This window comes from Centruroides vittatus, unplaced genomic scaffold (genome assembly GCF_030686945.1).
Source record: "Centruroides vittatus isolate TY-2023 unplaced genomic scaffold, ASM3068694v2 contig_549, whole genome shotgun sequence".
NCBI classification, from domain to species: Eukaryota; Metazoa; Arthropoda; class Arachnida; order Scorpiones; family Buthidae; genus Centruroides; species Centruroides vittatus.
In genome coordinates this window covers 3,367,487-3,394,811 of record NW_027122325.1, presented here as the reverse complement: position 1 = coordinate 3,394,811, position 27,325 = coordinate 3,367,487, and the positions used below count along the sequence as shown (strand labels likewise).

Sequence of the window (27,325 nt, the reverse complement as noted above, 5' to 3'; positions counted from 1 at the left end):
TTTTGTCTATGATTCTGTCGATTTCCTAACATATTGTATTAATTCTCTATTCACCTCTGAGTTCTTGCCATCACTTCTATTAATTTGTCTATATATGTTGGCTACCCATGGATATGCATGGGATGCTTACTGTTTTATTCATCTGAGCCTGTATTAATTCTGGCTTACTTAACTTTATGAACTGTTGTTAAGTGCCTACGGCTAGATGTGATGTACTTACTAGGTGCTACAACTGAACATAATCTGAGTTAGTCATTGCTTCTGTGATTATTTTGAAAATCATATATTTTGTCGACATTACGACATTTAACCCCTATTGAGAAATACCAATGACTGTATTTGAACTTTGGGCATTATAACATTAATCGGTATACCCATTAATCATTTAATCTTCTTAAAAAACCTTATAACCGGCAAGGGTATGCCCAAACCTTGTAAGCAAACGTTTTCGGATCCCTCTCTGGGTCCATTCTCAAGCTGTTCTTTTTAACGAACGGTTATAACGAAGACCAGCTGCATTTCGGATGAAAATTTAAATTATCAATTTCCGAATCCAACATGTTGGATTCGGAAATCGAGGCACACGTCTACATGCGAAGCATGTAGAATAGGCAGTAGACCAGCAGTTCCCAACCAGTGGTCCGCAAGAGCTAAAATATGGTCCGCGAAAGTTTTAAAAACTTTTATTCATTTTAAATTATTCCCACATTGATACAAACTGAATTTAACTTTTACTAAAAATGTTATGTTTTCTATTATAATAGTACTGTTAAAGCATGTTACTTTTGAGTTTAACGATTACTTATGTTAAAAGTTTTGATTAAAGTTTATTTTTAGATTGACACAGTTTATTTTTCTTAAACCTTGTGGTCCCTGTTAGCAACAATGAAATCAAAGCGGTCCCTGGTCAAAAAAAGGTTGGAAACCGCTGCAGTAGACTAATACGTGTTAAAAACTGACCTTCAGAGACGAATATCAGGCGATAGATCAATTCTCGAAATGGTGCGAAACTCCTTACTCAGAGGAAGTGACTGGATACGGACTACCTAGATGCATTTTTACCAAAATGTGTATATAATTAATGTATAAATAAAGAAATTCATATATTTCAATAAAATAATTTTCATACGTAAAAGATAAAATCTGCACGTCTTCTAAAAGCAGTCACATGCGTTCTCATTCGAGACTGGCGGCTGACATTTATAATACGTGTTGCCAGATCTCACGTTTTAAAATCATCTACTAAAAATTTTTAAAGTAATTTAAATATAATTTAAAAACTTATTATATTAATTTATAAATTTTTTCTTATAAAATGTGATTTATATATCTAATATTTTAATAGATATTTTAAAAATATGAAATATACACCGTATTTACTCTCATATAGGACGAAGTGTGACTGTGAAGATCAAAATAAAGAAAATTAGATTTATTAATACAGTTCTAATTTTATTTCGTTTAATCACAAGTAAAATATCAAATGAACGTAAATGCACATATTGTCCCGCAAAAATTACTGGCATTTTAAACTTTAAGGAAAAATCCTGTAAAATCAACAACACGTAAAGCTAGACAATCGGGAACCGTTTTTTGCCAATTCTTAACAGTCGAATCCACTCTCTGTCGATTACATTTATGAGATAAACGAACAACAAAACATTTGCTCATTTTTCCAGAATTCTTGAAACTGCTGATCATGAAACGTGGAACCTATAGAAAAGATCCTGATGATATAAATTCATTCTTAATCTCATCAAACACATCAAAAATTCGTGAAACTGTGTTAATCTGCTTTGTTCTGAATGATGAACAACAGCAGAACATAAGTCAAATAAAACCAGGACATTGAAGTTTACCACTCCTGTAAAAAATCTTGTTTTTTCATCATTTCCATGAAATGATTCAAGAGAATAACAATTATTTATGGTGGCTGTTACTTTTATGTTGCCAGTTCTCTCCAAAATGCATCACATTCCTGTTCCAAATTATGTATCATAATGGAAGTAAATTCTGTTTGTGACGTAGATACAACTCTATTTTTCGTTTTCAGTTTGCACATAAACAATACTTTTTCCATTATCGCACAAATCTGAAGCTGTTTTTAAATTTACAACACTTTCTAAAAGTTCTTCCTGGTAAGACTGTGAAGTGTCTTTCGAAGGAGAACAAACTCCTTCGTTGGAAGAAACCTCAGTCTAATGCAATAGTCTGCACTGTCTATTTTTTCTTCTTTTCATACACGTTCATATCGTTCTTGTCTTGCTCTTGCTTCCTTTGATCAGCTACTTTCTCCCGTGTTTATTATTGGGGCCCAATCTGGAGATTCTAAATCATATAGCTTTGCTAGTTTTCTTTTAAATAACAAATAGTTCACAATAAATTTTCCTCATATAAACATACACTTTTGTGTTTACAAGTAGAGAAAAATGGGGAGCAATGCGATAGCAAAATTTATAACAAGAAAGCAACTTTGCAAGGCAGGATTTCCATCAATAGCTTTTGTAATTCATTCTGATGTGTTCTTCCGTGCCATAACAATCTGAGAAAATGTAAATGCATATAATTTTCTTCATAAACATTACTGTTCTATTTAACTAATTTTCCCCCTCTGTAATTTGGCTTTAAAACATTAAGTCCAGCCATGAAAGATATTAAGATCTTTTCATTGCACCTTTTACTTCAGTTTATTTAAATATTAAGTAAAATCCAGTGCCGGTCCGAGGCAAGTTTTAGGATGGAGCGAGATCTGATTATGGCGCCCCCTTGGTTGCACTGAGGCGCTTCCTAGGACTTAGCGCCTGGAGCCGCTGCTCCGTTCGCCCTATGGTAGTGCCGGCTCTGGTAAAATCCTACATTTTATTTGTAACCTTTAGACCAAAAGTTAATTGTGTGTGTCACCATATCCATTCTAAAGGGAACAAAGGATTTTATGACTCCACGAAAAAGTTTTCTCAAAGATGGTTGGTTCGTAATATTTCACTGTCCCACCAATTTTTTCTACAGGGCATCCATTATTTTTCTCAGTATTAAGAAAAAAGTCGTCGTGGAACAACCGTTTAATAGGATTAAAGCGTGAATTAAGAAAAGCATCTTACTGTTTCCCATTCTCCGCTATACAAATTACAAGTTAACGCAACCTCAATTTATAAAAAAAAATATCAAAAACAAAACCAATTATGTACTGTACATTTACTCGAAATGAAATGTTTATTGCAAATACGTTTATTATCCGTCACAGAGGAATCGGAAAAGTTTTGCCTGCTGATTCTAGCAAGCCATTCCGTTCGCCATTGCCGTGAAAGATCATCGGGTTTTTTTATCTTTATGGTGAATTACCGCCGGAATTCGGAAAATAGGCCGATTTTTATGTTTTCCGCGATTGGAATCGCAACCAAATACTACGAAATGAACCATAATAAATTGAAATTAAACTGGAAAGAATATGAGTCGTGTGACGTCGCCTGCCCTCCCTCTATTCGAAGTCCTATCGTTATTTTATGTTTTGGGCGTTATTTTTAGTTGTTATTTTCTTTCGGAGACTTTTCTTAAGGATGGAAATTTTTAAAAAATCTCCAAATATACTAAATTCAAAAATCTTTGGTTTTTTTTAAATTTTGGTGGCGATTTAATTAATTATACGTCCCGAGCTGGGGGAAAATTTCTTTCATTGATTGTTTGTTTGTTTGTCTTTTGCTTGTATATAATTGATCTTGATTTCTTTTTGGATATTTGAAATATATATTTGAATATACTGTATTTGACTTCTTGTTATAATCATTGTTGTTTATATGATTGAACAGTAATAGGTTTTAATTAAGTCCAGGCCTGGTACTTGATTAAAACCTTAATTTTGTGTAACACCGCCTTTTGTGTCGTGCGGTACGTTACAAAAAAGATGTTTTTAATTATACTCAACATGGGTTCGACTAGCCGTTCAGTGGTTTATACACTTGACTACTGGAGAGCTACGTTCTTCTAATATAGCGAAATGTCAAGTCACAAGTAAAAGTAAGAAGGGGAATGTTAAGACCATTTTCCAAATGGCAGATTGTCGTAATGCGCGTGTATTCGTTTCTCCCACCTTTTTTGACAGAGACAGAGGTGGTCAAAAATGACTACTAAAAAAAAACTAGGAGTCCGATAGATAGTAGCGTGCCGAGAATGGACTAGGGGATTAGGCTAGTCCTGTAAATTCCTTGAAGCACCATTCTAAATGTTATTTTTAATGCATTTGTATTTGAAACTTTACACGAAAAAATACATATTTTTCAAGTGAATTTTTTCCATCCGTCCTCTTCTCCTTTACGCTTAGTTCAACTCTTCCATGAACCAATTTGAACACCCCTCAGGATTCCTTTAGGTGAATCGTCGACAGCACTACCTTGCAGAAATGTTTCTTTAATACTGTTGTATTTTGTGTACGTCTAGGCGTTTTAAAACTCTTTTGCCCTGTGGGCCTTTTTTTAGGAAGCTCATTACGGGTTCGGGCAGGCCCACAATGGGACGGCCGGGTGGCGAGGAACGGGGCTCGACATATCCGGACGGTCCATTCCCCGAAAAATCCCCGGAATTTTTGGGGGATTTGATCCAGAATCCACCAGAGCCGTAGACTGCCACCGCACACTGCTGATGATGGGAGTTTGAGAACTACAATATTACGGTTCAAGTATATGAACATCGCGTATTATCTGAAAACGTTCTTTTCAGATACAGTAATTGTAATTATAATAGTAAGATATTATTTTTTTAATTAATTTTTTGCTAAATACCTAAGGATCATAGTCACTATAACTTACATTTTGAATCATAAGTAATATTTTGCGAAACTAATTTACTTTTTTAAAGCTCTCGCCCTTTGGGCACTAAGATGGCCATTTTTTTAGCAAGCCCCATAATAGATTTGTTTTTGTTTGGTTTGGTTTTATTCACATACGGCAAAGCGACGCATGGCGCGATCTGCTGAGGAAGAAATGCCTTCCGGGAAGTCTTCTGTAAGAGACTGGCCTTTATTTAGGTATTACTAACATGAAAAAACCCGGAAAATTCCACATAGCCAGCCCGTTGGCGAGAAGCGAACCCACGACTAGTGTTCAGTGGTTTTATTCATTCGGGCATTGGTAGGCCACATGGGTTCGGCCGTGTCCACAATGGGATGGTCGAATGGTGAGGAAGGACCACTGTCCGAAAAACTCCTGAGATTTTTTCCACCCGTTCGGACTCGATCCTGGTTCCTCAGTGCGATAAGTTGCCATTGCTTGTCTATACGGCTGTCGGCGACTAATTTACTTGTAAAATTTTTCTTTGTGATCTATAAATAAATAAAATGGAAAAAGTAAATTAACGGAAATAAAACGATTCTCAAAAGCAAAAAAGAAAAAAAAAGTGTATAATAATACCAATATATATGACCAAGTATTTTCGATATGAGTCAAGAAAAATTCTCATTGTTTTAAGAACAACAATGTACCACAGACATATACTATATTTAAATAATTTATAATAATATGTGATAGCTATCAAAAATTATCAATTTTTAAGTTTTGCCATGCTTTTACAAAATAATTTATGTAACTAAAAGGCTATAAATGGTTTCTTTTTTAATTTTTTAGACATAGCTAAATACACAAACAATCATTTTTTTCACACACATATACTGTATTGAAATATATTGTAATGAAAACCACGAACTTCGAGAAATTCCGGAAAAATCCCAAAATTAAAAAATTTGTTCGCTTTTGTGAACCAGTTATTTAAACAGAGGATACCTCTTTTAGAAGGCCCATTATGGGTTCGGCCAGACCCACAATGGGGCGACCGGGTGGTGAGGGACGGGGCCCGACATATCCGAACGGACCACCCCCTGAAAAATTTCTGGGGATTATTCGACCCGTTCGAATTCGATCCCGGGTCCCCCAGAGCGGTAGGCTGCTACCTTGACCGCTCGGCCATCCGGCCGTGGGTTATTATATTTGTTAGATAAGACTTAATTTAAAAACCACAGACACAAATCTGAAAGGAGTTGGAACCTGTAAGTTTCAATATTGTTATTTTATCTGGACAAACAGAGAGAGTACAGTGGGTGATCGGTTAACGAACAAATCGGACAACGAACACTTTCGCGAAAGATTTTTTATGTTCGGACAACGAATACATGTTTGGATAACGAACACCTCACAGAACAAACACAAGAAGAAGTGGCGTGAAATAATGAATACCGACTGGTCTTTCCTTGTCTTCAGGCAACAATTCGAAACTTTCTGGAGTGCGGGAAATGTCGACGGAGACGCTCAACCCGGTATATACTGATCAGATAGTATTACTCCGAACTTTGAAACTTTTTCTTGTAATTTCAGCCTTTTATTTTTCTAACAGAAACAATTCTTTTATAGTATTCGCGACACTGCGGGCACACGTTAAGTTTTACGTCGGTTTTTATTTTCAAAAGGTGAGAGTATAATAGCAAAGGTAGAGTGGGCAGAAGATGTCTGATGTTGCTGGGCAGTATGGCTTGAACAGGTCTACAGTAGGCTGTAGTTCAATCTTATCTAAAAAAGATACAGTATAATCAAGAAGACTCGAGCAGCTAAAGGAGTAACAAAAATCACATCTGAGAAATAAAGAACATTAAAGAGCTCATAATGGAACCTGAAACTGATCTGACGACAGAAGAACGCCAAGAACTCTTGAATAAAGAATACTAAGAAACTCGGCGAGATAAGTTTTCTTCTGAAAAAGAGGATTAATGCCGCTATCTGCTATTAAACATCTTTTGAAGAAGTGGGAGGATGTCAAAACGACGGTCTTAGAATGGCATCCAAACCAGGTTGAGGTTAATAGGCTTGGGGATCTCTACAATTACAATGCTATTAATTACTTCTGAAAAATCCTGAAGAAAGAAAAGCAATTGACATTAGATAGATCCTTTAAACCCCACAAACTGAAAAAAACGACTAATAAAAATGCAAGACTGTGTATATATGTATTTTTATTATTACAATATAAATAAACGTAGTAAGAAAGTATATATTTTTTATTTTTTGGATTCTCCAGAACGAATTAATCAAATTCCCATAAAAACCTGTGGTAAATTAATAATCGGTTAACGAACAATTCGGATAGCGAACAAAGTCTTGGAACGGATTATGTTCGTTAACCGATTACCCACTGTAAATTAATTTAAAAAAGCGTATAAAAAATAATACAAAATACATGTTCATTTAAAGCTTGTGAAATTAGTGGAAATAAACATTTTTTTGTTAAGCTTCATCACAATTTTAGACATTAATTAGGCCTATACGTAAAGTGATTTCTTTATGCATATCTAGTGTTTTCGGTTAAGAAACTAAAAAATATGTTTTCCGAAATTAAACTGCAATTACTTTACGGCTGCCGAAGTAAGTCAGATTAAAATAAATAAGTAAAATATAAGTCGAATTTATTATTATTTTTTTTATTTGTCATTTTATTCTTGAAACGTAGTAATTTTAAACAAATACAGGACAGTTAAAATCCTGTATATATACACATGAATATAGTTCATATATGTATACAATATAAATAATAATGTATCTGTATATATATATATATACTGTATATGCTATGAAAATATAAACAACAATGCATATATATACATTGTTGTTTATATTTTCATAGCATGCACTAGTAATAAATAAAACCATATTATTATTAATATTTAATATAATGTCGTATTATAACAAATTTTTAAAACTCTATTAGTAGAATTTATAGCGATCTTTCTGGGCGTGTATCCTAAAAACTTACATAAATTTCGAAGCTGTTTAAAATTTATCATTTATTTTAAAATTGGAGAATTTAATTTTTTAAATATATTAATTTAAAATTATCGCATTTGTGGCATAATTTTTAATGTTTTATCAAATGAAATTAATTTAATAATTTTTCATTTCGATACTTCAGTAAAATTCCTGATAAGTTGTTTTTAACAAAATTACAAAATTATCATTCAGATTGATAGCACTTAAAATTAATATCACAATACACAGAATTACGAAAAATTTATAAAATTACTTATCACTGATGCACCCTAAAAATTGTTCTTTAAGACCAGGCATTGTTTCCCCATCTCTTAACAATGCTAATCGATACTGTTACGCGTCAGACACCTCATGTAAAAAGAAAAATTGTGACAATATCTGATTTGTTTACGGACAATATTCCGTAAACAAATCAGTAAATGATCACTTAATAATCTATTAAATTTCTACTCAGAACAACTATTTATTGTGATATCATCACAATGCCGGGTTGAAATTTTCAATCATATTCTTAATTTATTTAATTTAAAACATATGTTCTCCATTCAAATTTGCTATATAGTTAATAGGGGTCTCCTGTCCTTAAACTTTCCACATCAAGTCTCATCCTTAATTTAACTGACATCGTTCTCGAGATTAAGGACAGACAACAGACAGACAACAGTGGGAATTTATAGGTCTACATTTTTTTTCAAATTGTATCTCAATTATAAATAATTAAACGCTTTCTTTTAAAACTTCATTTACCAGTCGTAATGACAGGCATGTTTTATTTATACGCTGTTTATTAACTTACTCTGTTTTTTAGTCTGTCAGTCTCGATAAAAATCTTGTAACTCAATTTTCACCCATTTCCCAACTCTCAATCTAGGGACTTTGCATACACGGTATACGAATTTCCGATAACAATACATTTTTTTTTTTTTTTTAGTTTGCAAATAATTTTAGCAAAAAATAAGTGAAAATTTTAAATGTTTAAATACAATTTGATAACAGATGGAGCCATACGTGCTTAATGAATTGTGAGCACCCTTTTAAGTAGTTTAAAAGCGGAAAGCCCTTGCCTCTTTTAGTCTTACTGTTTAGATATAATCTTGTAACTCAATTTTCACCCACTTTCCAATTTCTGATCTACTTGAAGCTTTACATATATAGGCCTTATGTATTCCTAATGACAATATATTTTGTTAGAGTTTGCAAGCAATTTTAGCAAAAAATTAGCGAAACCTCTGAGAATAATAAACGTTAAATTAAATGCTAAACCAAGAATATCAATAATTTAGCGTAACATGTAGAAAATAAAAAAAAATAATAACAACTTTTTTAAATTTTAAAAACGCATTTTATTCCCATAAATGCATTAAAAAGTAAAAAAATAATTTTTTCAGCTATCACGGTGTTCGTGGTATTATGCGACCAAAAACAAAGGCATGGGTCGCACAGGAAAGTCCGTAAAAATTACGAGAAAGTGTAACTAAGAATATTTCTAAACATGAGATCCCACGCTTTTGTTTTTGGTCGCATAAACTACTGTGAATACATAAGGAATACTGTGAATACTTTTTAGTACATTTAAGTGAATACAACGAGTTTTTTTTTTAATTTTTAAAATATTTTTTATCAGAAATATTCTAGATTTGATTTGCCTATATCTGAAGCTACGTTAAAGCTTTTATCTTTCAGGAAGTAATCATTTATAACCTATCGTTACGTACTCGTTAACGTTTGCCTTACTACGAAACGCATTATTCCACGTTAATATTTAAAATACAGATTTGCACTGATCGCGAGACAAGAAATATGTGACATGGTGGCTTTCTTTCATGTGTAATTTAACATTTATATAAATCAAACACTTATTCTGTTCGTCTGATTATAAGTATGTCCTGTACTTTACACAGGATACATCAGTTATTCAGATATAAGTATTCTTTATATACGCAATATCTTTAATTTATGTAAATAAAAGTCTTTTTCGACTATACAATTGTTTTGAATATTAATTTTTTTATTTAAAAGAACATCAATATCGAAATATCGAAAAGAATAAAATCATCAGGTAACAGCAAAGTCAGCATGGAGACTTATTCTTTATTTTTATTCAGTTTTAAAATACAGTTTCAATCCAATAACGGCTATTTCTAAACGGTGGCCATTTTTCAGAAACGTTTCTTTTTGAAATGCATGCAAAATGACTTCCGAACAACGGTCATTTGTGATGTTGCCGTCAGTGGCCGTTGTTCACAGGTTTGACTGTAAGCTACTATACATTAAGAAATTAAACTGAAACTCAATAAGGAATAAAAAACAAAAAATTGAATGCTTTGGTGTAAAAAAAAAAACACCATTTTATTAATTAAAATATGATTATTAATAAAATTATTTTATACAACTTCGAGTAACAGGCCTAATATATTAAACGTTGTCTTTTTAAACAATAATAAATTACACGTTATTCTTATGGAAGAAAATATTATGGTAGTTTCAAAATTTATTTCAGATTAAATATTTTACATTAAAAACAAAAATATTCTTATAACGTACGAGAAACTAGAATATATTCTTTTAAATAAACAGATTAAAGGTGGAGAAACCTGTAACCTTCAACCCACATGCAGCCTTTTTGTGCGGCCTGTTAATATGTAAAATGGTAGGCTGTAATGAGTTTTTGGGTATCTGTTTTTTATTTTTTAGATAAATTAACTAAAAAAATATTTACGAATAGTAGTATGGCATTTTTAGTCGTTTTGCTTTGTTAGCTTATTATAACGCTCTCTCTACGTATATGTTAAATGTGTACACTTATACAATCTGCAATATTATATGCATCCTTATCAGTTCCCTCTGAAGTGGTATACGACCTTCCAATCAAAAATATTCCTCACCTCTGAAGCAGTTGTTTATTTTATTTTATTTTTGTATAAATAGCCTCATTAAATAGAAGTGATTAAGTTTTTTAATCTGCTTCCTGCAGCTGCCACATTATTTTTGAAAATCATTTGAAAAAAAACAAAATTACTTATTCTGGCTGAAAGTGTGGAGACTTTACAATGAGCTATTCTTCTCAAGTAATTAGCACGATATAAATAATACTGGTTTAAGTTATATTGGATGACAATATATGATCGTATATATCTTCATTAATTGTTTCGTTTAAAACTAAAAAATTCAGTACTTTGTTGTTACACAATATAATTACAAAAGAAAAAAATATATATTTTCTTGAAATGAAAATTAAAGCTTTGTTACACAAAAATACTGCTTCAATTTAATTTTTGTATTTTAAAATATACTGCTTCAATTTAATTTTTGTATTTTAAATATACGGTATACAAAAATTATATATATATATATAATTATTTTCATTTAATATTATAAACTGTTAATTAATTTATTAAAATATCACTTGTGTTTATACTCAAAAATCTAAATCTGTGATGTATAAAATTGCTATTTGCTTTAATTTAGAATTGTTATTTAATAGTGAATATATCTTTATGCTTTACAATCAAAATAAAATAATTTTCTCAACAGAATTTTATATTTTTGTTGTAAGTAGTCATTTTGATTACAATAAAAACAAAAATGTGTTACGAATCATACAAGAAAAAGAAAATTCTTCATCCATCATATAAAAAATTGATTAGAGTTAAAATTGTAAAGACAAATTTGATAAGAATTGAACAGGAAATAGAAAATATAATCTAAAAGCAGAATCTTAGATGAAATCTTTAAAGTATTATAGTATAGGGTAAATGTATGAAATAGAGAAAATTGGAAGGGAAAAAACCTAAAAAGGACAAAATGTCATTTTTTAGGCGTGGATGATCCATTACAACAAGGAAATTTTCTTATAGATAAGATATTTTAATTTTAAATTTATATGTAATTGATAGACTATATAAATTGGGGATCTTTCGGAAGTCTTTCTGCTATTAAATACATCTTAATTTTAAGTTTTTGCAGAATAAGATGTATTAGAAATAAACAATACTAATCCTTTAATTTAATTAATTTATCTGTAAATATAATCATTTGTATATATTTAAAAGCTCATTATTCATGTAAGATACTAGTTTATGATTGTTATCTACAATAATTTTCTTCTTGTGTCAATACAAATAAATAATATTATTAACATTATTTCTTTATTGTAAATTATAAATTACAGAAAATTTATGCTCGCATAAGCATTGAGTATTATATATGTTATTTAAAAGCATAATTACTAAACAATAAATAAATAAATAAAAGTTAGCAGTAATTTTTGACTGGAATTATATAAAGTTTATAACACTAATTTATAGTGTTACGAATATTGCAATAAGCTTAAAACAGTGTATTGCACTAATATGCTGATATCATTAACATCGAAAAATATATTGTAATAATAATTACATTATACTAAACTTGAAACGAATATTCTCACTTATAAAAATAATAATTACAGGGCTTAATTCTACAGAGAGAGAGAGAGAGAGATGAGAATGGAGAGAATAAAATAATATGCTTTTTCAATTTAAAATTTTCAATCATATAAAACTCATAAGAATAAGAATTCTTCTATTCTAAAATGTCTAGCTTTCTTTATTACAATACTGTAATTTTGTTATTTATAGTTACAATAATGTTATAATCAGTCGAAATTTTTGAAAAAGTAAGTTTAATTTTAGTTTTTAATATATAATTCATTATTTTTATATAATAATATTTGAACTCCTCAAGTAGGCCTATGTTATTCTAAGGATTTTTTTTTTAATAAGAATTACAATGAGCAATTGATTTTAAACAAAGGTGAGCTTTCTAAAGTGATGAAAAACTAAAACAAGAGAACATATTGTTTTCATTTAAGCAGTTAAACAAATACCATTCGTTTTACATTCATAAAAAATGCCGCCACAAGTACGTCAGCGGATGCCCTATTTTATATATTTATTCTCAATGGCCTATATGTTTCAGGGTCGAGGTTATAGTAGAAATTTAAGTCTGATAGTCTTCCCTGTCCTTATTACCTATTTAATGTCTGTTTATCTAATCGTCATTTCGAATTTTCAACGTGGTTATTGTCTCGACTGGCAGTTAGATTTTAATATGTAAAGGAATTCTTAGACTTTCTATCTCCTCGATACACTTAGTTGATTCTTTAATCAGAATTGAATAGCTTCACCCACGCTTCCGTGTTTAAAAAAAAATGTATGACTAAAATGAACTAAATTTCATAAAAAATCTGATAATTTAACTAGAACATTTAAAGAGTCTTTTACTATTTTTCGATGAAGAAACCGAGCGAATACAAATAGTAGTCACAAAAATGACTTAAAATTCATCTCTATTCATTAATATGCTTCTATTTAAATGACAAAACGGGTTAATTCTTAAAGAGTTTAATCGTTTTAACTTTATCTTAAATGGGTCGTGCCATATAAATCATAATAAACCATTACAGTAGCTTTACTTTATACTAGTTAACGTTACGTAATATGACGTTCATGAACAATCTCGTCAGACTAGTGTCCAAGGTCGAGCGTTGATATGACCGTTGACTGCAACATGCTGGTGACTGGTTCTATATTTGTTTGCAGAAACTGAGTTGAATGACATACCACCCCCAACATATTAATGATTTAAATATTTATGATCGTAAAAGAGATGCGCCTTGTATACGTGCTACCTAGTCTCTAATTAATATTAATTTTACTTAAAAAATAAATTACAAATATTACAGTTTTTTCCTTGCATTGAATACAGTCTTGTAAGAAAGAGAGGATCGTTATATTACTATCAAAACAGTAAGTAGATAATAATTAACTAGAAAAAAAATACAAATATTATATTTTTTTCTCAAAAATTCGACCTACATCTAGGATCATTTTATGGCCTTGTATATAAAACTATTAAATCGATCTTCAGGATAGGAAGTACACATTGAGCCCCGAAGGAATATCGAACTACTGGCCTAAGTTGCCTTTCCGAAAGGCAACGTCTCATCAGGAAGAAGAAAAAACAAAATAACAAAAAAGAAAGAATTAAATTTTTAATGTTTTCTTGTTTTCTATGTTAAATCGATTCACTTCATTCAAATTTATTACAAAAAAAAGAGTGTTGATTAGCATCGAAATACGTCAAGTTCACGGTTTCTATTTAAAATCCGACTAGTTCGGTACTTTGAAATTCATTTCATGTTTACTTTACGTAAATAAAAACGTCAGAAAAATCAACAAAGACAAGAAACAATCTGGACAAGGAATTATTGTATTGAAAATCAAATATAATTTTAAAAATAGTAGAAATTATTTTCTTTCTGGAATGTAAATTCATCTCATGCTTGGCCATGCATAAGAAAATTGAAAAAAGTAATCTCAGTAAATATTTATGGCAGTGAATTGTTTCTATTTTTAATCGTAATTAGTTAGTTTATTATTTAAACAGAAATTAAAACGCGAACGATTCGATAAAAATTACAAAAAAATAAAAATAAAAATAAATATTAATTAAGCCTTTTTTAATGAATATTTTTCGCAAATATAAAATGATATTTTAAGAATTTTATACTTTAGAGAGAAATAATAGATCTTCTGTTTGCCCTCAGGTCTTACACCTTTAACCGCAGCCGCGCTAGATGAACGACGACAGGTATTTTCAGTGGGCAACTCCCAGCCTTGCAAGGCAACTCTATCGACTCGTTTCACTACTGTGGCTGCATAAGACGGTTAGCGAGCCGAGTGCCGCTTCTGCTAAACTTTCTCTGGTGATGTGTGCTTGATTATTCTTACTATGGTGCAAGAAGCCTTCCTAGATCAAGATGGAAACGATTACCAGTGAGTATTTGATTTCAATTTTTTATGGCTTCGTGAATTAACTCTATTTTAAGGCAAATAATATACGTATCATAGTTTCGTCTTCGATTGTAAACGTACTTTCCTACGATTCGTTTCGGTGAGATGTCTTACTTTATGTCTTTAACTTACTGAACAGAATATTTTTATATATTTAACTAATTTTATAGACAATTAAATTACATTTAAACACGTTAACAAATAAGTTAATTATAAAACGGGTCATTTTATATAGCCTACAGTGTAATTAATTATCAAGTATAATATGTAAGAACACTTTAAATTTTTAAGTGATATTTACACAATATAACTACTGTAATACGATTTTCGCACAGAATTATTTTGAATCGATTAGATATTTAATAATAAAAAGTTAATATTACACATACTTAAACACGAAAATAATGTTTATTCCTTATTAAAAGTAATTAAAAAAAAAAAAACCACGATTCCATAAACTGTAAAAGTACGTGATGTTGAAAAATTTTAGGGATAAATAGAATAGTAGCTTCCACCTGCTGATTCAGGGACATTGATCTAAAGAAGTTTTGCTGGAGAAGGTTGGTTAACCTACCGTGTTTACTTCACTTGCCACAAGGATGTGGTATTTATTCACCGGATATATGTCCGAACGAAGTGTTCTAATGGTTTTCAAACACGGAATCGAAATGTCCAATGGAACTGTAATTGACAGGACCATCGTGGAGTTTATATCATTTATGGTGGTTAAACTATAATAAATTGACTTTAAATTTTAATAGGCATTTTATACGGAGAGTAAATATGTAGGCTTTATATGTCGAAATCTAAAGTTAATGGTGGGATAATAATTTTACGACACTTCAGATGAGTCAGAAATGGGTGTTTATAGAAAACAGTCTTCTAAAGAGTAAAAAATCAAATATAAATATTGTTTTTTAACAAAGATTTTTTAATTAAACCTATCGCTCAAATATCCACGAATATGTAACATGAATTTCTGAAGGTATAATAGGACATTTTGATTAGAATTTTCATCCTACCTAGAATGAGTAATAAAATATAAATTTCTAAATATATTAAACCATGATTTAAAGATTTTTAAATGTATTAAATTAGAAAATTTTGTAGAATTCTACTTTTTTTTAAAAAAATCAATTAGGAATAAATTAGACAATAAATTAATCTCATTACATATCAGATCTATTTTGTTTCTCGGAATACACTCCTAATAGGATATATTCAATTTATTAAATGTTTTCTATTTAGATTTATTGAGCATTCTACTGTATAACCAGATTGCTCAAAATGGATTTAAAAGAGAAATCAAAGACGTTCTGAAACATTAACTCCTACGTAGATTAAGCTGATCCGATTAACAGTACGATTCTCATTACAAATATCGCTTAAATTCTTATAAATTATTAAATAAAATGCTTTAACTTCAGCACAACTATGCTATCGATTTAATTGTTTCTCTTAAATTTTAGAATTTTTTAAATAGAAAATCAAATTTCAGTATTATTAAACTAACGTAATATAAGAAATATATATATTTAAAAACTTAGCCTATTTTTTTCTTTAATTTTTATTGGAACTAAATGAATAATAGTTTATTACAAGTCTGAATTATTGTATGTTAATAAAATTTTTAAAAAGTTATATATAAAATAAAATTTAAATTTATTTCTTCAGGTTCGCAGAGTCGAGGATTAAGTCGAAATGTAATAAAAATTATTATCCGAAATTTTTAACGATACAATATTTAATTAAATGTTAAGAATTAGTTACTTTAATCCCTAAATGCTTTAAGTATTTTTATTCAGATTAAATATATATACACAATTTTAAATAAATAGTATAAAAGGCATAATTATAATTACTTAAAATTACGTTTAGATGCTACTAATCGTATTTTAATTAATTACGACTATGCCTTTATATAATATTATTTATACATAAATAAATAATATATAAAGATTATATATTATAATTATATATTATTTATTTATGTATAAATACTTAATATTTTAATTCTTTTTTTAAAAATTATTGATCTAAATAATACGTATTTAATTTTTATACAACAATTTTTATTCTGTTGTGGTTTTATAATTTAATGTGTAATAATAAAAAGATTTGTAACTAAAATTATAGTTATTATTATTAAATAGAAATTTGCATTTGTTTCAATTAATTTTAAGATGGTTATTTATATTAAAATCAATTAAAGTAGACAGTGTATAATAAATACGTTCTTAAAATATTCTATATTTAATATAATAAAATAAAAAATTCAAGTATGTTGTCATTTCATGTCGATTATATCTTATATTTAAAAAATCTTTACCTAGCACTTGCATTAATTTTAACGTCAATGCAAGTGTTTTGGTCTTGATGAATATGCCAAATTAAAGCCGAAAAGATTATATATGTGTATATATTTGAATTCAAAGAATGTTAGAGTCTACGTGGATTTTCTCTCGGGTCTGCTGTATCAAATTCCAGCTTAAATTTTTTAAAATTGTTACAATCAAACACGAACGATTACGAAATTTTTGTGTTAAACTTTAATTGGGGCAGCGATGTGCATTGGTTTCTTTGTCTGAGAGTCGATCAACTCAATAATAGAGTCAAACGATAGGTGATTCACTTTGTAGGACAGATGTTCATTCACTGTTCAGGGTCAAGAGTTAAAGAAGAGATATATATTAGACTGACGAGATACGGAAATAAGGTCAATCATATACATTGTTGTCCCACTAAGCAATTTTTCCACGTGTGTGTTTAATGTCGGCACTTTGAATATATCTTTGATCTGATTTTATCCTCTTTCGAGACCTCTTACAAATTTTCGTTGCTTTCCTTCTTTTCCGGAGAAATAGATAGTATGTTGTAGATACTCTTCTATAAGTTTATTAGAATTAGTGAATCGAGAAGAACAAGTCATATAAACTGAAAAATGTTCACGCAACGTTGCATCTGTAAGTGCTAGCACCTTCAAACCCTATCAACCGTATTCTCTTCCCTGATATTATCTAGTTCTTAGAACTTTATTCATACTTTTGTTTTATGCAGGAGAAATTTCTATGCATAACTCATTGACACAATCGTTGCTATTGATCGTTATTTCCTGGTTTTATAATTAATATATTTGACCTTTTTCACTCAAACATATTTAATCAAACAAACTCATACTGAAAGCGAATAATTTATTTTAAATATAAATTAGATTTGTATGTATAAATTAACTTATAAATTTATATATAAACACAGATACACACGCATATAAAGATTTTTTTGAATTATTTATGATAAAATTTATTCTAATAAGTGATTTCCTGGAAAGTAATTCATAGCAATACAATATAAATAAGCACAAAAGCTGAATAATATTAAAAATTTATTAGAGCATGTTGAATCAAATTCAGTTGGTTATATATAAATACAGATGGATAAGCGCATTTATATATATAATACATACAAACATACTCTACTGACTAAAATATTAATTAAGTTAGGTGTCCCGTATCAAGTTACTGATCCTTAATCAATATTCAGATAGCTATTCGTATTAAAAGTTTCCTTTAGAGAAAAACACGCTGCCGTATACAATATCACTTCCTTGTTATAAACACTTTGGCACATATATTCGTAAAAAAATTTCAATGGATGCTTAACGTTATAAGTACCAAACAATTTATTCTACTAAGAAAACAACCATTTACATTTTTTTGGCTATTGACAATAATCTAGTTGACATTTCGTGTCAAGTAGCACAGTGATTTATTAAATGATCGTTTTCTATTCCACCTATATAAATATTTATATAAATAAGTAATCATTAGGTACAGTATCTTTAGTTAGAAAGCGACTGAATGACTGAGCTCATACTTTAAGTTTCATTTAATTTTCAACAGTTTCAGTTGATACAAAAATAAATTTTTCTAACAGTTACACTCAACTTTTTCATTTTTTAGTGCTTACTGAAAATATATAAATAAAATATTTTACCAAAAAATTTATATTACAATTCATATAGAAGCAGAGTCGGCTCAAGAAACTTGTAGGGCCTACGCATTCAAGACTCGTGGGCCCTTGCGTAATAGATACTTACACTTTTCAACTATTTTAAAGCCTTGTAAGAAAACACGCCTACTACTATTATTATTATTACTATTATTACATAGCGATAAAAGAAAACTAGTTATTTTAAAGATGAACAGAAAAAGTTCGCACGTTATAGGCCCTATGCAGTTGCATGTTTCGCTTGATAGATAATTTGGCTCTGTCTACAAGGAGTAAGTTTTTCTTTAGAATTTGTATCAGAGTTTTTAAAACAACGAAAACTAAATTTTACGTGTACTCAAAATAAAATCTTGTTTATTAATGATTAATTAGAAATCAAAAGACACTCTCGACATTTCGTTTTGTGTTACTAACTCAAATTTTTTTACATTAAGTCATCGATCATCATTCTGTTTTGTCACGACACTTCCTGTTTTTTTTAAATTATCATTGATTAATATTATCACACTTATTCTTTATATAAACTTATTAGATATGCTTATAAATAAATCCACATACACACTTCCTACTTTTAAAAATGCTTTGATGTCAAATGTATCATTGAATTTATCGCAATTATGATCACGTAATTACCGTGTGATGGATGCATGCAATTATATCCAGTAGCTCAGATATACCTTAAAAATAGGCATATAAATATACATTTTACGTACAAGCTTATCTTTGAATGGTTTTTCTAATTTTACTTTTGATTTATGGAATTTTTCATTCATCCGTGATTTGTCAACATGTATGTAATTTATGAAAATCGAAAACTTAAAGAGGAGATTAATGCATTTGCATTTACTTTTCCTATTTGAATCATCCTCTATCCGTAGAAAAGAATGCTTCTCGAGCTTGTAATCTGTATTGGGTCAAGTTGTTACACGGCAATGATCCATAACTCGCAGAGACAAATAACATTTGATTACTAACGATCTTGTCATTGTGTGCAATCAACCATTTATTTAATGGCTTCGAAATGCGATTTTTGTCATTACAAGACTTTCCCGTTAAAAAATTTGTAATTTTAGCAGATCCACCGAATTGTAAAGTAGCAATTTTGTCTTACGTAAGATTATTTTTTCTGTAGCTTACCAATACGGTATAACATTAAAGCCATTATTTACTAATACAGAATATCAATAAAAACATTTTAAATTCAATACTACTACGTAGATCTAAGTTCATTATAAAATATGCTGTAACTTTTATGTAGATTGAATATGTGAAATGAAGTTTAAATAAATTACACGATTATTATTTTGCATTTATAGATTTATTATAATACTGTACAAATTGATCGCTTTGCACGAATAATGCTTTCGGAAAATTAATGGAATGTAAATTTGTTAAAGCAGGAAAAGTCGGATACTTTGATAATTCTTCCGAAAAATTTTCTACTATTTCAGAGAAATTGTTTAAACTTCGATCGCGTGTCAGAGTAGTTAGACTTCCTTTTGACAAAACTTGGAATTTTCACTTTCGAAATCGTTCTCTCGGATCAGCATGTAGTCGCCGACCGTATAATCGGTGTATTCAGTCTCCAGTCACGCTGAGATGAATCTCGTGACTATTTTCTATGCATTTGGTGGTTTGAAAGATTCACTTCGTGAGCTCGGATCATAAGAGAAAGAGAAGTATTTAAATCAATCGGCTAGAGTTGTATTAATAATCTTCTATTTAAAAATAACCAACATAAATCATGCTGCAAATTAGAATAATCAACTTCACCTAAGAGATTTTCTCACATTTTGATTAAAGTTACACGCGATTTTTTTAAAAATAAATTTAAACAAAATTTTAAGTTGGAAATATAAAATTTATTATAATCTTTATGTTCGTACAGCAAACAAATTTATATTTAAAATCAGCGTATTATGAAATCTTTTAAAAATAATAGATATATACAAGGCTGTATCTTTTATAATAAGTCTTCTCTGGTCAATTAAGTTTATAATTCTGTGAGCGGATCCTTTAAATATCAATAGTTAAAATTAATTCATCAAACAAATTTTTAATTCTTATCTTTTAGTGCTTGAAATTTATGAAATGAAATGTAATGCGACTGAATATTTGTATAGCCTAAATGTTACACATTAACCAATCTTCTCATGTATTAAGATTATTATAAACTATTTTTTTAAAAGAATATTAAAATATAAATTATAAATCGTTTGCAGATTAATACACGAATAATTTTTAACTTCCGTATATAAATTTTACTTATTTTTCTATTAATAGATTTTATTGGTTTAATAAATTTGAATTTTATTACCTTATGAATAAAATTTTATTTTAAAAAATTATTTATTCTCATCCAATTATTTATAATGAAAGGAAAAACAATAAAGACTATATAATAATTTTTTTGGCTTTATTGCGTTACGAAATTTAAATAACACCATAAAGTCATTCGACTCCATCCTCTTTCATTGTTTTAATAAACTACAAAGTTTAAAAAAATGTACGTAATTTGTCATTTTTCTCTGAAAGTTTTATATATATTTTTAGATATTTTATCCTTTTCTTTCTTGACGCGTCATTTTTCTTGACATCCCACACCGAGTAAATAAATTACCTTCTATTGTTAAGCCGTTAAAACCGTATGACATTTTAAAATTGCAATGCAAATTGAGTGACATTAAATTAATGGAGTCTGTAAATTTAATTTAAACTCCATTCATTTGAAATAACAAACTATTTCTTATTGTGAATGTAAATATGCTTTTAAAGGAAAAATATGTTAAATGAAAATATATTTTTTAAATTACTAAAAATGTATGTTCATTCAACATAAAATGAAATAATTTAATATCTTTATTTAAAATGTAAATAATTATAAACAACTATAATAATTTTACCAAAATATAAATTTAAGAGAATTTTTATAAAAACGTAAACTTATTTATTATTAATAGAGCCTGTATTTTATAGAAATTCCTAAACTTAATTTTCTTTGTAGTAGTTTATAATTATTTACATTTTCTGTCAAGATACTAGAAATTATTTCTTGTATGGTAAATCGAAACGCGCTTTTTAATAATTCTTATATTACAGAGGTGGGCAAGCAAGAGTTCAGTGGGAGCCGAAATGTAGGTTTTGCAAAATGCATGGGAGCCGCAGTTCTGTACTGTCGTGGAGGATGGTATGGTAAGGCTGGGAAGGATAGCACTTTCAGCAAGAGCCGCATGTAACTCAAAAAGAGCCGCATTTGCCCATGCCTTTTATATTATAAGAACATTCACATTCGTTACGTTATGCTCAGCAGTAGCCAAGTAGATAACACCACTAAACATTGACAGATGGGAGTTTTCCGGGTTTTCTTCAAGTGTATAATACCTAACTAGGAGCCAGTTTCCCATAGAAATTTTCCGGGAGGTACCCCTTAATAGACTGCCCATATGTTTCATTGCCTTATTCCTTCAATCCAATTCAATGCATTATAAGTTATAATTTTTCACAGTTTAAACTTGAATGATCATTTATTCATCATTAGTAAAAACAATATACATATATAATTTATTCATAATATCTATATAGATCAAAGCGATACCAATATGTTAAAACAGTGTACAATTATATAAGGATAAGTTTCTTCTGAAACAAATTCTATTATTAAAACAGTAGCTTATAATTAAAGTTCGATAAATAGATTACAGATGACCCATTTACATACTTTTATTGGAAATTTATAATTTACAATTTAAAAATCAACGTCATAAATTTTTTCTGTTTGTTATTATAGTTTGTAATATTATTTTATAGTAAGGTCATAATTTAAGATAAAGCTATTCGGCATAGTAAGTACTTTGTTTACCATAAAATTACAAATTAAAAAAAAATATATTTTACTCCGATTTAAATATATAACATGAGATTCCTATATAATATAACAATTTTATTCTTTATATTTAGTCTAACAATCTCATAAAACCTATAATTTGCTTTTTATATCATCTCGCAGCCTTTTATAACGTTGCGCTGTCCTATGCTACGTGCTAAATATGTAAACAAATAACCTAGACCGAAAGAACTGTCAAAGTTTATTTTAAAATTTGATTGCAGGAAAAAATTCTCGGCCATTGTTACTTCTTTTATATCAGGTCTAGACAATTTAGGTTCACGTTTAAGCCTTTAAGGTGTTGGTTAAGAATTGTAGGTTAACGTTGACGACTTATAAACCACGAAATGTCCGGAACGTTCTTCTTCCTCTAAAACACTTCAACCTCATTTTTCTCGTGCCCCGAGCTTTTAAAATTTAGAACTAAAAATATGACAAAAGAGGGAATTATTTTAAAATTCTTGATATCTTGTACAAACGGAAGTGACAACACACCTCGCGGATGTCATTCCCTTTATAACCCGAAAGGTGCGTAACAAGGAAATGGTTAAAGGTGAGAATTACATCAACACTGAGTAATCGCCACAACAATCTGAAATATTTTTGTTAAATATAGGTCTGTAAATTATTCATCTTACATGGGAAGATGCGATAATTATCGATCCCAAACAGATAATTAAGTGTTTATTACATTGATAATGCGAACTTGACCTAACTTTGATTTTAATGCGGTAATCGTGATTATCTCACGGAGAGGTGTATCCATTTTAAGAATAGGACACCGACTAAGTATAATGTACTGTACTTAACAAAACCAACTGCCATTGGATAAAATGAAATACTTTAAATAGGCTAATCTCAAAAAAAAAAATTGGAAAAAGTATACTCTAAATATGAAAATCGATACAATTTTTTTCCACATTGCTTTTAGCTATAAAATCTAGAATTTTTATATGTCTGACCTTCTTAACAATTTTTTTTTATTCCTTCTTCAATTGAAAAATGACTGTAGTCGTGTAGGCCCTATATTTATAAAGTTGCCGCAATCATTTCTTTGGAAATATGCAAATTTACTTGAACTAGATTATCGCTAAACAAAATTACAAAGTTCACATTTGCGTATTTCTATTTTTATATTACTCGAATGGCGTCCAATATCGGAAGTAATTAACGTAGCTGATTTTTTTTTTCCATTATTTAAAATAGAAACGTGAATAAACAATAGTCATTCACGATTAACAAATTTATTGTTGGTGATCAATGATATCGAATACGTTAATGACCGGCAATAACAATTTTTACGTCACCAACTTCGATTTTTATGACAACTTAACAATAGATACGAAGATTTATGATTTTGAATGTTTATCGGCATCTTACAATGAAAATAAATATTGCTTATGTCGTTTGTACTACATCATTTTAATCTGTGATAAATGTATTAATGCTTTCAAATGATTAGTGTTAAATAATAATAATAATTTTTAAACTGTTAATTACATTATTTTTAAATTTTATTTAACTGTTTGTGGGCTTGGCAACTTCTTTCAGAATATAATTTTAAAATATTCTTAATCCGAATCATTATTTTTTTAAAATTTTAAATAATTTATTTAGAATTAAAATGCATATTATATAATAATTTATGAAAATTTTATAAGATGGAGGAAAATATTAACCATTTAAAATTTATGAATTTGATAACAGATGGCGCTTTGTTGAGTTTTTAAGAATGATTTATATAGTAATTTAAAAATCATTTTATTGATTAATATTGCGTAAAATAATTTAATGAAAAAGTTAAAGAAATTAATTCTTCAGTAGTAATTAATATTATATAGAGTGATTATAGTATTAATTATATATTACTGAATTTTAAAATTACGATTTTTTTTAATTAATGGAAAGAATTGAAATTATAATTTTTCAAATATTTTAAAAATAGGAATATAGTTTCATATTATTTCTTATCTCACATAATATAGTATTAATAAATTATAATAGGCCTATATATTAAAAAAACAAAAACATTTTAATATTGTTTTAAATTTAATTTTTAGATACAAATTAGTTTACAATATGAAATAATCTAGAAATTTAAAATTTATTAAAATTTTACGTGCCAATTTAATTTAAATAAATGTCAAATTTAATAGCGTGTACGAAAGAAAGAAAAACTTTTTCGTATTACATTAAAGAAATATGGAGGAAAAAATAAATTTTAATATTTAAAGAAAATTCATAAGGCGTGAAAGATTTTTAAATAAGCAACCACGTGGATTTTTAAGACTGCCTTAGCTGGATGTTGATAGAAGTTTGACAACTTCGGTGCACTCGGATGGCAATGACCTTCCGGATTCATTCTTACGACCAATGGCTCTTGGCTGACTCACAACTTGGAACTGGATAAGCGCTAATAAGTGGAGTTCAAAGAACTCTTCGGGTTTTAATAAATTCTATCTGATAGCATCAAAATAATCAAGAATGAATTTGATTCGAAAATTACTTTTAAAAAATGCTTCAAACCGCCTTTAATATATAGGTTAATTAAAAGTATCAATTCGAACGAATGACTCAAAAACAGGTTTTTAGGGAAATGTCGATAAAAGCAAGAAAATACGGCGAATTAATCAATTTTGTTAAACACTTTTTTATTTATTTTTGAATTCTATAAATTGATAATATATACGAAGAGTAAAGTATAACCAAGACGTATAGACAAAATAACATGAAAGTTAAGACAATGCTTATTGAGGAAATGCGATATTTTCGGATTTAATTTTAGTAATTATTCGACATTATTTTCCCTTTATTTTTCTAATTGATGAAATAATTTCATTGTAAGAGAATTTATTTTTAGAATATTTACCTAACAATCTAACTTAGTTGTATTTACTATATGAAAAAGTCAAAGCCGATAACTACTAACTGAGGCGGTCTGGCGCCCTGTCTCCTGCCAAATTGCATAGTAATCATTTAGCCTGAATAGCCCGATAAAGAAATCAGGATCTTCGTTTGATATTAGTCTTTTTTTCAGTTAAAATCATGTGAATATATCTTCAGCATTAAAAATGTTGGGATTTTCTAATATATTCATTTATTTGGAGTATTTTCGATGTCTATTAAATTAAAATACACATAAATTTTAAACTATTTTAAATAGAAACACATGAATAGTCTATATTTTGGAGACAGTACTTATTTTAATACAGTGAAACGTAAAACGAAAGAAAAAGAATCGTTGACCGATATTAGTTTTTAAAATATTATTTAAATATATTAAAATTACATGAATGACAATATTTAATATATTCATGAAAGCACGAAAGATCCGGATGGACGACTCGTTTATAATACTCAAAACATAAATTCACTTTATAATGCATGCATGTTTCTAAAGAAAAAATCTTTTAAGAAAAAATTGTTTATGGTCTACAATAGGATTCCCGTCACGTTTTCGAAAATATTCATTTTAATTATTATTTATTATTAAAAACTCAATTATTCAAAGTTTTTCCACGAATTAACTATATGATTAACACTGAAATGTTTTTAAGATGCTGTAAACGTATCTTAGAAATTATTAAAGGCATTTTACATATATAATCAAACCTCTGAACAACGGCCACTGATAGCAACATAAAAAAGTGGTCGTTGTTCGGAAGTTATTTTCATTCATTTTAAAAAGAAACGTTCCTGTAAAGATGGCCGCCGCTTAGATCTGGCCGTTATTGTCGATTCCACTGTGTATATGTACTGTATGTAATGCTTTTAATAGACATTTGTTCCTATTTGATTTGTAATCCTATTCACCATCATTTTATTTAAATATAATTTTAATCAATTCATTGATTTATTATCCTATTAAACATATAGGCCTACAGCCTATAATATTAATTCATTAAAATTTTATATACTTTATTGTTTTTACATTTATATAATTAAAATAGAATTTTATAAAAAATGAGGCTAACATACAAATACATGAAATATAGCCCATGCATTAAAATTTCTTCAAAATTGTATTTTGTATTCTATTGTACTTAATTGTATTTTATTTTGCATTTGTAATATGTAAAATTAAATGATATAGATTATTTAAACTAATCGAAATGGAATTTTAATACTTTTTTTAAATAAAAGTATTGAAAATTTTAATTAAATACAATTAATAAAATTAGAAATAATTAGATGAATGCAAAATAGTAACCTGTCCAGAGTTCATAATGTTATTTATTCTTCAATGTATAGCAATTGAAATATCTTAAGTGAAAACTATTGCTCATTATCAAGTTTAATGACGCCTATTAACCTAAATTTTATTTTAAACGCTGTAATTACTTTGAGTTGAAAATTACTTTCAGTCAGTTTTACGGTTTCAATTGAATGAAGTTTTGAAGATACCTGTAGTCACTTTCGAAATCCACAAATCTAAACATTAGACATATTGCATATATGTAGCAATGACGGACAGAGGAATCCATCTAAAATACAGGCTTAAGCTCTTCATAAATCTTTTGTGTCTTTAATTATTAAAGTTTATTTGTTCGAACAAATATGGTTTATCGGACAATCCGCAATACAACCGTCTTGTACAGTACATGCCAATGGTACTTATTAATTATTCAAATATTTAAAATTTTTGAATTCGTCTTCTCCTCTTTGGGTTCTTCTGGATCCGCTCTCTACCTATGACAGATTACCTTTTTTTTTTTTTTTTTTTTCTTTGTAATTATATGAAAACAGATCTTATAATTCTTAGAAACAGTTTAAACCTTACATATTATTAAATAAAAATA

General features: G+C 28.7%; 2 protein-coding genes and 1 long non-coding RNA gene across 3 annotated transcripts in view; 1 reads left to right on the top strand and 2 right to left on the bottom strand.

The window, feature by feature from the left end:
- Nucleotides 1-1,180, bottom strand: part of LOC136978717 (testis-expressed protein 10) — a 58,441-nt gene extending 57,261 nt beyond the window's left edge. Inside the window, exons 1-2 of the mRNA XM_067274504.1 lie at nucleotides 1,130-1,180; nucleotides 961-1,046 (exon numbers count right to left, since the gene is read on the bottom strand). The gene's annotated coding sequence lies outside the window, so the exon portion shown is untranslated. The remainder of the gene's footprint in view (nucleotides 1-960; nucleotides 1,047-1,129) is intronic.
- A 13,297-nt stretch (nucleotides 1,181-14,477) lies between these two features.
- Nucleotides 14,478-27,325, top strand: part of LOC136978703 (cordon-bleu protein-like 1) — a 52,106-nt gene continuing 39,258 nt past the window's right edge. The window contains exon 1 of the mRNA XM_067274472.1: nucleotides 14,478-14,617. Coding sequence (XP_067130573.1) covers nucleotides 14,574-14,617 — 44 coding nt within the window. The 5' untranslated portion in view covers nucleotides 14,478-14,573. The remainder of the gene's footprint in view (nucleotides 14,618-27,325) is intronic.
- On the bottom strand, nucleotides 22,635-23,781 carry LOC136978639 (uncharacterized). The gene is made up of 3 exons (XR_010881254.1): nucleotides 23,218-23,781; nucleotides 23,022-23,118; nucleotides 22,635-22,949 (listed from the first exon to the last, which is right to left on the bottom strand). It is a non-coding gene; the product is annotated as an uncharacterized lncRNA (long non-coding RNA).